Source organism: Pinus tabuliformis, chromosome 8 (genome assembly GCF_031772625.1).
Source record: "Pinus tabuliformis cultivar Carrire ecotype Pingquan chromosome 8, CPIR1, whole genome shotgun sequence".
Lineage (NCBI taxonomy): Eukaryota > Viridiplantae > Streptophyta > Pinopsida > Pinales > Pinaceae > Pinus > Pinus tabuliformis.
This window is the reverse complement of record NC_142294.1, coordinates 1,160,878,845-1,160,891,323: the sequence shown is the minus strand read 5'-3', so window position 1 is coordinate 1,160,891,323 and position 12,479 is coordinate 1,160,878,845. Positions and strand designations below refer to the sequence as shown.

The 12,479-nt window shown below is 39.4% G+C and overlaps 1 protein-coding gene across 2 annotated transcripts in view; it reads left to right on the top strand.

Moving 5' to 3' along the window:
* Nucleotides 1-12,479, top strand: part of LOC149239467 (Ran-binding protein in the microtubule-organising centre protein) — a 328,713-nt gene that overhangs the window by 242,365 nt on the left and 73,869 nt on the right. The window contains exon 11 of one of the 2 annotated variants that reach the window (XM_089373427.1): nucleotides 4,579-4,638. The exons of the other annotated variant lie outside the window; for it this stretch is intronic. Within the exon in view, the coding sequence (XP_089229553.1) occupies nucleotides 4,579-4,608 (30 nt within the window). The 3' untranslated portion in view covers nucleotides 4,609-4,638. The remainder of the gene's footprint in view (nucleotides 1-4,578; nucleotides 4,639-12,479) is intronic. 2 annotated transcript variants of the gene reach the window in all.

Genomic DNA, 12,479 nt, shown 5'->3' with positions numbered 1-12,479 from the left:
TCGGCCGACTTTTTGCCGATTTTTTCACTCCCGAAAAAATCGGGATTAAATCGTAATACTCTTGATTTAATCAGGAGTCGAGCCAAAAAATCGCCAAAAATCTGACAAATGGGAAGATCCGGTTTCTTCATGTTCAGTTTGGAAAGATCCACGGTTTTCTCAGGCCTTATCTTATCATGTAGCTTCATAGGTTTGAGTGTCAAGTGACTTTCACCTGCACAATAAATATCATTACATTCACTTTTCAAATAATTATGAGCTACTAACTAATCCAGTAAATTGATCTACAACAATTGCAAAAACCACCTGCGATATCATTCTGGACTTCTGCTGCGTGAGAGAGTACTAGCGTAAAAGTTAAAGTCATAATAAGGGAGGAAGAAGTCATTTTCAATTGCATAACACAATATATTTTTTCCTCTCTTTAGATCTTCTCTCTGGAATAATGTAGATTAATGCTTATGCATGTGGATTTTATATTCTTTTGAATGGACTAAGTTGCTTCTAAGGAAAGCTTATCGTGAGCGTTTCCAATTTCAGTGTCCAAGGTATGAATCTTTCTAGTAGTGAAGACTAGATCCTTTCGTACAGTGGAAGGAATGTTTCCTATTTTATTTTAGAATTTCGCAATAATTTCATCAATCTAGACTCTTACTATACTAGAGTTCTACTCAGAATCTTAACAATTTAAACTCGTTCAATTTCTTTTCTAGGAAGTCCTAAAGGTAACATTACTAAATATGTTTTTAACCAAAAAAAACCCCATCCCGTGGCAGAGTGGAGAGATGTTTCCAATTTTATAATAGAATGTCTCGATACAACTATACAGTTGCTTCCCTAGGGTTTTGCTTCTAGAGGACGACTGAGTCCATTTGTATCCCCAGGGGCTGGGCCTTCTTCCTCTAGAGGAAAAGGCAAAGCCATTCCCTATTCCCGTAAAAGGGGCAGAGGATCTCAGTCACTGATTACTTTATGACATGTAGATGACTCATGATATACATTTATTATATTTTTTGTTGATATTTTGACTCTTGAGAGTTGAGACTCAGACAAGATTCAAGATTCAAGAGTTGATTCACTATTTTGATATGCGATGTAGCACTAGACTTCATATACATATTATATATTAGCTTTCTTTACATGTTTATGTGGAAATGCATTTATTTGATGTTGTGGATACTTTAGATGCTAAAAAGAATTAACAAAAAATGAATATTTTTGTTTTTTTTTTTAATTTTGCCAACTTTTTCAAAAAACTCCCGACTTTAACGAGTTTTTCAATTTTTGGACCCTTGCCGATTTAATCTCGACTTTGACTTTTTCCACATTGGTTTACATGGGTGTTTACTGAGTGTTTGAAATTTTTGGTGTTGTATTTATTGTTTGCTTTGCATATCACTATTTTTCCTAATTAGGAACATTACATGGAGCTTTCTAGTCACACAAACAACTCTCCATCCATGCCACTGGGAGTTAGGGTTTCAAAATCTCGGTTGCAAACTCCAGTCGCTTGCATGCCAAGCTTAAGGGTGGGCCTAGACTGCTATAGTCTTCGTGCGACTGAGACTTAAATGATGGAATCTCAGTTTCCCGAAGATTTCGCTTAGCGACCGCACAGTTCAACAGTTGACTGTAGACAGTGACAATTCATTATAGACTTTCGAATTAGATTTTTTAGTATAAACTTTGTTGGGTTCATTTATGGATGTTGTAGTTGTCTAGTTGCATAGATGAAGATATGGATCATTGTACTCTCTTTTGCTGAATCATTTGATGATGATCTAATAATAAGAAGAATTTGAAAGGGTTTTACCCATAATGGGTTTTGCCTTGGTCTTCGACTAATCCAGGTGACTCTATGTGTGAATGCTTTTCTTCTATTGTTCCTTTATGTTTTGCTGCATTGATGATGATGATATTGTTCTTTATACATAGTTGCATACACTGCTGAATAATGATGTAATTCTAAATAATGTTATGATGTTATGGGATGAACTTAATGTGTTAATGAAGAAATGCAATTATCAAAGTAAAGAACAATATAGCCCTATCAAAAATTAGCATGGTATTAGAGCTGGGCTGAAGAAAAGTCATGGAGATCACCCCCATGGAGACACCTTTGATGGAAGCAAGAGAAGATGGAGGAGACCTAAAAGAATTCTAGGGTTTGAAGATAACCTTAGGCAATTTGTGTATTAGGGTTTGATGGATATTATGAGGTTAGGGTTTAAGGGAAACCCTGGTTTATGGAAAAGATATGAGATATGAAACCTAGCATGATCAATGTGAAGATGCTCAAGCACTTGTGACAGATTTGATGAAGCCCTAGATGGGATAGTCTCTAGTAGGCCTGGTTGTTGATAAAGTTGATTGAAATAGTGAAGGCATCAAGTGGACTATGGATAGTGATGGCTCTTGAAGGCTGGTTCAAGAGGGAGAGGATCACCTCTCATTGAAGATAAGTTCTTTCTGATTTATGATGCTTCTTTATGTCCTTAATTTTGTTTAGACTTATTGATCTGATTATTGTTTTGATCATTACTTATACTTCCTGCATGTATATTTGAGTATATGGATGTTTCTAACCTCCTTAATGAGATGTTATAAGTGGATCCTTCTTGAGGATCATTTGAGATGCAGGAAAGATGGCTAGAGCTGGAAAGGGTAAAAAGGCATTTGATGAAAAGGTGACAAAGTGCTACAAGTTGCCTATGTCAAATGAAAAGATGAACAAGTATTTGAACACTACAAGATATGCATGGTATATTGTTTCACTGTTATGTTTCAACTATAATATTGATGGCAAGGTAAGCCCTAACGTATGATGATAATGTCTCCTCAAATGGTTCATGCATGCATATGAAAGTGATTTGGATTCATGGTTCTTATGATGAAATGGTGCATTTGGCATTTCTTGATTCTTAATATTGATCCTTGATATATTGCCATACCTGATGTTTGGCTAACACCTATCATTTTGGATATCTTGATCCCATGAAGAAGGCTAGAACCTTAATTCTAATAGATGGTGATTTGATACTATTAATGTTGAAAAGCATGGTAGCTATGATGATAGAAGTATAACAATGAGATTGATATTTAGGATATTTTGTTGACCATGGTTATGTTTTTATGTGTTTAGTAATTATGGCATATGGTAAAATTGAATGCCCTGAACTGACGGATTGAGTTACGTAACAAAGAAGTAATGTTGTGATGCTTCTATTAGCTATTTGACACTAACCCGTGATGAAAGATTAATTTCATGATGTCATGGTGTAGTAGTTGATGCTAATATATTTGACCATGATGAATATGTGGATATAGTCTGACTTTATGATCTAACAGATCTGTTGATGCATGACAATATTATAGTTAGGTTGATGACTTGAATGAAGATGACTGAAGTGGCTTCCCATTCAAAGGGAGAATCTCTCCATAAGATCCTTACTCCTATTACCATTGGCATTATATATATATTCTTTACTGTTGAAATATGATTTATGGGCATGAATAGACAAATATCTGACATTGTTGATTTGCAACAAAGTTCTGATATGAGAAGATAGAGTTTCCCTTACTCTAAGCCTCAATTGCACGTAAGCAAGCTTACAGGTGCAACTGTAGCCTTTCATCCGCACAAAAGTAAGGTCAAGGGTGCAACTGTAGCCTCCCAACTGCTTGCAAGGAAGGCCTATGGGTGCGACTATGCCTGCTGGACACAAAATTGAAGTTTTGTGCATAAAATTAGATGTTCACCTGAAGAATGTCAGTCCTACAGATGTGGAGCAGACAACAAAAAGATTTGTGAGTAGGAAAGTTTGAATGTTTTATGAATATATAGACTGAACTTGTGTTTGCAGGTGACTGGGACCTGCGTATGGATATGTCATTATGTTTAAAGTTTGTGCTACAAAATTTTAACATGATTTGGCTGATTGATATAGATGAGCAGTGTTTGTGGTTTAGACATGATGCTTGATAATGACTTAGAACTTGGACTTGATGTTGATATATGTTCTGGCCTATAGATCTCTCTATGATAACAAAATTGGATTTGACTTGATGACTAATGATTTGATTTGGCGACTGGTGATTTGCCTTGATGACAATGCTATGTGGGCATACTGACCTTCAGTGACTAATATGGGTATTCGATAATGGTTTTGTATTGGCCTCCTTGTTCCTAGCACAATGGTTGAAGTATTGACAGTTGTGATTCAGTGTGAAGTAATTTGACAATGAATGGATAGAACCTGCATAAATTATTCTTGGTATATGCATTTGCATCTAGTGACTTATATTATGATCATGAGGACGACTTGATGAAATTTGGGTTGATATTGCTTATGACAACTTGTTGGCATGATAATAGATGAAGTCATGACTTGATGAGAGCTCTACTTGTCACCTGGTCTAAAGAATTTGATACAAATGATATTGATGAGTTTGATATTAGTTTTGATCTGACAACAATGATTCGTGTAAGGCTAAGCATATTGCTTTGGTAAAGTGTTATGTTTGTAGAAAGCTTTGTGTAAAGCAAGCTCCCTGATCCAGATATGTTCGCATTGACAGTTATTTGGTGAAGCCAAGAAGATGTGTTGATCCAAACCTCTACTTCAGAAGTGTTCCAAGGTATGACTTTGATTTTGAATTTGGTTTTATATGTTGATGGTCTACTCTTGACATGTAATGAGCCTCTAATGATCTAAGTAAGAGGGAGATGGCTTCTGAAGCTCAAAATACTGAATCATGGCATGATGAATTGATTTCTGAAGTTGGGAAAAGAAAATCTATATTGCAAAGCTATTGAAGAAGTGGAAATGAAAATCCTTGGACACTTCGATTGAATTTCAAGAAGTTGTGAAGAGATATTGTTGAACTCAACTTGGCAAGCGATAGTTGATTGAAGCATTGATGTTCCTTATTGAACATCATTCGTATATATACATGATGTGCATAAAACCTGAGTGAATTCATGATTGAGCCACTTCATATTCATTGAGTTGCTGCCAAGCATCCTTCGAGATACTTGCATGTGACGATCAATTTTGATTTGAGATATTCATTCTATGATATATGACTGCATGGATGTACTGATGATGTTTGGGATTATTTTTGATGACCACATTTGGATGCTTCCTTAGTATCTAAGTCACATGACACGAGAACACGAGACACAGAGGACACGTAAATACAAGTATTCAATACGAAACGCAGCGACCTGGAAACAGGACATGGGGGACACGTTTTATATATATTTAATAATATATATATATATATATATATATATATATATATATATATACCGAAATATAGTTTTTTATCCATATTAAATTGCAGGTTGCAGCTTATCTAATCAAATTAAAATATAATTACTTCTCAAAGTTCATAGTTCACTTTAAAAAATAAATAGAATCAAAATTTACTATTTAGAAATTAGAATGTGATATGCTTGGTCTTGATTCTTGAATATTCAATGTTCATTGTTCGTGTACAACTTACATGCACATAAGAAACTACTAAGTACTTACTACTAACTATAAATTTAGAACTTAGATATTAAAACCATAAAATGTAGATTTTCCATTAAGTCATCAAAATCAAAATGTATCATTGTTCAGTGTTTACAACAATGCTGCATTAATCGTTATCGAGATAATATCGGCGTGAGGAAAAAATCGGAAAAAATCGTAATTATCAGGAAATAATTACTCCTGAGTCTCAACTCAGCCTCAAAATATCAACAAAAAATATAATAATGTATCGCATCATGTCATAATGTCATATACAATAAAATGAAGAAAATAACTAAAGTCTAATCCTATTGATTTCCTCTGCCCCTCTTGCGCGAAAATGCCACAACTTTCCCTTTCCCTCTAGATGTAGATGCTGGTGGAGTTGGCAGTGGAGTTTGCTATGCTCTAGAAGCTGAAGAACTAGAAGTAGGAGCTATAGGAGGTAGACCATGTCCTCTACAGGTGGCAGGGGTAGCCCGGGCAGGTGGTGTCACCTGGAAACATTACAATCTCCCAATCCTGAAATCCTAAAAAACTGATAAGTCTGCTGCATTTTGAATGAAATCTAAAATTCTACTTTCTCCATATGAAATCTAATGACGCCGGAACCACTCTCAAACATCCCGAGTCATTTCATGGTAATGTTAAAAATTTAAGTAAAAGGATGAAAATGAAGATTAAGGAGAATGTCACTTTTACTTTAAGAATTTAACATTACCATGAATAACATATCAATACTAGGGCCTAGACTTGGTCATTAAGCTACCCCACTCAAAAATTATTTGTTTCTTTCAAAACAAATTGCAGCTTATGCAGACAACGTTTTCTATGAACGGAATACGCGTTTTCTAGATGCTGGACACGACGAAAACCGACAAATATGTTTTACATTTTACAGGACACGATGAAAAACGTTTTCGACACGTTTTAGGGCTGTTTTCGTGTCCGACACATAAAATACGGGACACGGGACCTTGGAGGACGTGTCCTGTGACTTAGCTTAGTATGAGATCTACCATGATATCTTGGATGAGAGGTCTGTAGCACGACCGAGGTTGAGTACGATGTTGCTAGCATGGCTAGCTATGTGGCAGGATGAAGAAGCTCCTTGGAGAGCCGTCTGAGCAGGATCTGGATATGACATGGATATATTATGTTGACAAAGAGTGGGAACCGATTGGCAGAAAATCCCGCATATAGCTGGGACTAAGTTACCTTCATATATTGAGACAAGCTCAAGCTTGTGGTTGTCCCCTCTTTGAGAGGGAGGATAAATATGGTATCCTTTTTGTGATATATACATTTGTGTTCTAATATCATATTTGAGTTGATGTCATGTATGAACAGGAGAACTGCTATTGAGACATGATGGTTACCAGATATGAGTAGGATGATATGTCGTTGATCTACAAAGAGCATCGCTGATCGAGGTCATTGAGCCAACTCTTCCTCCCCTGTTTGAGCTCACAAGGTGTGGAATTGAGATAGGGATCCTAAGGTTGAGGGAACTCTGGACAATAGGGCATCACCCCTATCTGTTACCCATAGGGTTGGAGTACTAGATCACTTTATCTTAGTCTTTGTAGAGTATACCACAGTTGGCATCATACCCACAAGCTAGGCTTGTTGGGATTGTCCCTCCCCGTTTAGCCAACAGGTTGAGGAGGCTTGGAGACGTGTGATCCTTACCTCTTGGTAAGTCCGCTATCTAGTCCAAGCTCAGTTTATGATGTCGGTGTTCTACCACATGACTCTTGAGGGTCATTGTTGGGAAGATCAGTAGGCAATAGGATGGGTTGAGTAGTAGCTCCCCTATATCACCTATTGCTCGATATGGGGTCATAGTAGTAGCTCCCGTATGAGATTCCGGGTTGAGATTTTCTCCCCGATGTGGTTCCGGGTTGAGATGTGCTCCCTGATGATATGCTCTCCGATGATGATGCGGGTCGTAGATTCGACTCCTTGCCGATATTTCCGGGATGTAGCCCACTGACAGAGATTTCGGGTAGTAGCCTGCTGACACAGATACTGGGTAGTCATCCACTGGCACAAGTTCTGAGTAGTAGGCTGCTAACAGAAATTCCGGGTAGTAGCCCGATGAATAGAGGGTGGTAGCTTAGGCTCCTCTCCGATGACAAATTCTTCTTGTTTTAGATTCGAGAATATTTAGCATATGAGCAGGGACAATCAAAAGATAAACAGGAATGAGCAAGAGATGAATTGAGATGATCAATGATGATACGTGATGATGAGATACTTGAGATTGGATATGATTTGATGATAGGATACACATGACCTGTTGTAGGTGGAATTCTCCCTAGTTGAGAGGGAGTGTTAAAAATATGCAACCGCGGTCAAATTCCACTTTGGAGAAAAGTGACCTAAAGATCACTCAAATTGGATAAGGGAAAGTGTATTTATGAAGAAAAGCCCACATGTGCACATTTGTCAAGGTCGACCCTAAAGCAAAGTGGACACCCTTGAAGGCTATAAATACAAGTGACCTCGACCTCATTTGGACATCTATCAAGAGACACTCTTCTATCTTGGTTTTTGTTTCGCCCAAGTCTGAGGCTCACCTGCGAAGGAACAGGTTCGATCTGAGGTGAAATTGCAAGGTTCGAAGCTTGCATCTCAGTTTTAGGGTTTTGGACCATAGTTCGCTTTGAGGATGAAGTTAGCCACAGTCGCTTGAACAAAAGCTCATCTATGCCACTGGAGCCTTCCAGTTGCACGAACAACTTTCCATCCATGCGACTGGGAGTTAGGGTTTCAAAATCTTGGTTGCAGACGCCAGTCGCTCGTATGCCAGGTTTAAGGGTGCGACTGAGCTTCTATAGTCGCTCGCATGTCTCCTTCTTAGTGCGACTGAGACTTAAATGATGGAATCTCAGTTGTCCGAATATTTTGCTCAGTGACTGCAGGATTTGACAGTTGATTGTAGACAATGACAGTTCATTACAGACTTCAGAATCAGATTTTTGAGTATAAACTTTGTTGGGTTCATTTATGGATGTTGTAGTTGTTTAATTGTATAGATGAAGATATGGATCATTGTACTCTTTTTGCTGAATCATTTGATGACGATCTAATAAGAAGAAGAATTTGAAGAGGTTTTCCCCATAGTGGGTTTTTCCCTAGTCTCTGACCAATCCTAGTGTCTATGTGTGAATGCTTTTCTTCTATTGTTCCTTTATGTTCCGCTGCATTGATGACGATGATATTGTTCTTTCTACATAGTTGCATATGCTGTTGAATAATGATGTAAATCTGAATAATGTTATTATGTTATGGGGTGAACTTAATGTGTTATTGAAGAAATGCAATTATCAAAGCAAAGAAAAATATAGCCCTATGTAAAATTAACATAACAGATGATTCAGGATGATGTGGCGGCTGGTAGTGGTGTCCAATAGTGCACAAAGGTGTGCAACTGGGTGCAATCATGTGCCAAGGGGGACAAAGATACATGTTCTTACGCAGGGAAGCGTAGGGATGCTTGGCCGTATGTAGTGATTTGTGATGCTTCCCATTGGGATTTTGGAGTGTTGCCATTAGGGAGACCACTTGATAGAGATGACGGGCATGCCATTGGGTATAGTTCACCCAAGATCGATGAGCATGCAAATGAGCATCACTTGATGATATCCATGGGGATTCACGCTCCTTTCTCACTTCTACATTATTTGCAAGCACAAAGGAGTTGGATGTTGTCCCTTGTTAGCTTCATCACGAGTAGCAGGACACGAGAGGCTTGCTCCAGTGAGTTAGTTGGGACACATAGTATCGAGGGAGAGACTTCTTGGTGGTGGCATTTGGTCAGGGCACGAGATGACGGGTGCAAGCTTAGGGAGATGATCGTGAGTGAGCTGCAGGGTGCCCTGCTACCCTGATCCTGCCTCTGTGAAATTCGAATTTGCATCTTAACGAGGCCTTTGTCAAAATATTTGCATCCTATTCCTCTATGGGAATGTACTCCAACAACATAATTCTCCTCTGCACACAATCTCGAAGATGATGATACAGGATATCAATATGCTTGGACCGATGATGAAAAAATGGATTCTTAGAGAGTTTGATACAACTCTAATTGTCATAGTAAATCACTGTTAGATCCATCTGTTGATCGAACAAACCAACAAGAATCTTCCTCATCCAGATAGCCTCACAAGCTGCTTGACTAGCAGCCATGTACTTTACTTCTGTTGAATTGAGTGTAACTGATCTTTGTTTCCTGCTGTAACAAGAAACAACTGCTGGCCCAATACTGAAGATCCCACCTGATGTGCTCTTCCTGTCAGATGGACTCCCTACTCAATCTACATCGGTGAAGCCTTGAAGCTTCACTCCCTCTGTCCGTTTGTACCAAAGACCATACTAAGTAGTGCCTTTGAGGTATCTCAACACATGTTTGGCTGCCTTCCAATACAACTTGGTCGGCTTAACCATTGCTTGACTAAGCTGGTTAACTGCATAACACATGTTTGGTCATGTATTCACCAAATACATGAGTGAACCCACAAGTTGCCTGTAAATAGTAGCCTCCACTACTTCACCGGAAGTAACATCCTCCTTCCTCCAATTACCAGTGAGAGGAGTCTCCATGGGTTTACTGCTCTCCATGTGGAACTTCTTGAGTATCTCGTTGGCATACTTCCCTTAAGAGACAAACAGTTCCTCATCTACTTGCCATATTTCCATCTCCAAAAAGTAGTGCATAAGCCCTAAGTCCTTCATTTCGAACTCTCTTGCAAGATCCTCTTTGCAAGACTTGATCAACTTATCATCACATGTCAGAATCAAATCGTCGACATATAAAACAATAATCGAAAATTTACCTTCAACCACAATATGGTAAAGGTTCGCATTTGCTTCACTTTTGGTGAAGCCCAACCCGGTGAATTAGCTATCGATCCTGGTGTACCAAGCACAGGGTGCTTGACTCTGCACACATGCGACTCTCTATTGAAGGTCACAAATCCTTCAGGCTGCTCAATATACACCTTTTCCTCAATCATACTGTTGAGGAATGCTGTCTTTACATCCATCTGATGTATTTTCCGTTGCATCTGCGCTGACAATGCTAGAATGGACCTGATTGATGAGTACCTTGCAATAGGAGCAAAAGTCTCATTGTAATCAATCCCCTCCACCTGAGAAAACCCTCTGGCCACAAACTTGGCCTTGTGTTTCTCCACACTACCATCCGCTGCTTGCTTTACCTTGTAAAGCCATCTGGAACTCACCACTGACTTGTCTGCCGGTCTTGGGACCACATCCCAAACACTGTTCCTGACAATGGAGTCATACTTCTCAACCATGGCATCAACCCAAACTGGTTGTTGCACTGCTTCCTCAAAAGAGGATGGCTCAATCTCTACACATCCGCTCATCAGAGCCATGTAGCCAGTGTACCTCTCCGGTGACCTCCTTTGCCTGCGCTGTGATGTGGGTGCTCCCACATTCTCTTTAGCATCATGCAATAACCTGTCAGCCTCTCTGGTGTGCTTTCTCCCATCTCTGGAAGACTGCATGAGTGGGTGTCTCCACTCCCTACTCCTCTGCATGTGGCTACTCTATATCATCTTGAGGTTCCTCCTCAGGAGCCAAAAGCCCCTCAATTGCATGTAGCTGAAGCTCCCTCTGAAGGGAACATCTCATGGCCTTCTCTTTATCGAATTTTACATCTCTGCGAACTACTGTCATCCTGTTGGTTGGCAGGTACACCCGATAGTTGTGAGGTGTATCAGTGTACCCAACAAATATGCCCAACTCTGCTGTTGGCTCTAGCTTTTTCTGTGCATCTTTGGTAACATGGCAGTAGACTGATGAAACAAAGATCTTGAAGTGTGCCACATCTAGTTTCTTCCATGAAAATGCCTCTTTTGGTGTACTCATCTTGAGAATTCGATGAGGACTTTTGTTTTGCAAATAAATAATTGTGTTGCATGCTTTAGCTCACAAGTGTAATAGTATGCCCTGATCATGCAACATCGCCCTTGTCGTTCCCACAATACTGTTGTTCTTCCTTTCAGCAACCCCATTCTGCTGTGGGTTATGAGGTGCTATCAACTCCTGTCGAATGCCTTTTGATGCACATAAGTTTTTGAACTCATTCGACACATACTCTCCACCGTTATCACTCCTGAGAGCTTTAACTTTCCTGCCAGTATCTTTCTCGACAAGTGCTTTAAATTCACAAAACTTAGCAAAAGTTTGATCTTTCTTCTACATGAAGAAGATCCAACACTTATGAGAAAAATCATCAACAAATATCACATAATACCTATGCTTGGCTGTGGATGTTGTCGAGAACGATCCACACACATTTGAGTGAACTCGATCGAGGATCGCTTGTGCTCGACTATCTTTGTCATGAAAGGAAGCTTTGGTGTACTTCCCCAATGTACACCCTTTGCATGTGTCTACTTGCTCTAGTGTACCCTTGGGAAGACCGGTAGAAATTTGTTGCATGATCTTCAAAGCGCCATGGTGCAAGTGACCCAACCTCCTGTGCCACAACTCATCGATGTCTCAGCTCTGCACCTTCTCTACTTTAGTGTTAAAGGTAGCACAATATTCTACCTCCAACTTCTAGAGGTTCTTCACTCGAACCCCAATCCTCGTCACCTGTCCTGTGGCTATGTGACGAAGGAACGCCTTTCCCTTACTAAATATCGCATCATAGCCTCTATCCTCCAACATGCCAACAAACACCAAGTTCTTCTTTAAACCAGGAACATACAAAACATCTCACAAAGTGGGGAGAACCAAACTCCCTTTGAAAGGTAACTGTATTGATGCCGGTTGCGCTATACCTCCCATCATCACCCATCTCGATATGCATCTGGAGATCCTTCTCCTCCAAGTTACTGAAGAGCTCTTTGTTACCGATCATGTGGAAAGAAGCTCCATTGTCCAGGTACCACACACTACCCATCATCGATGACACCATAC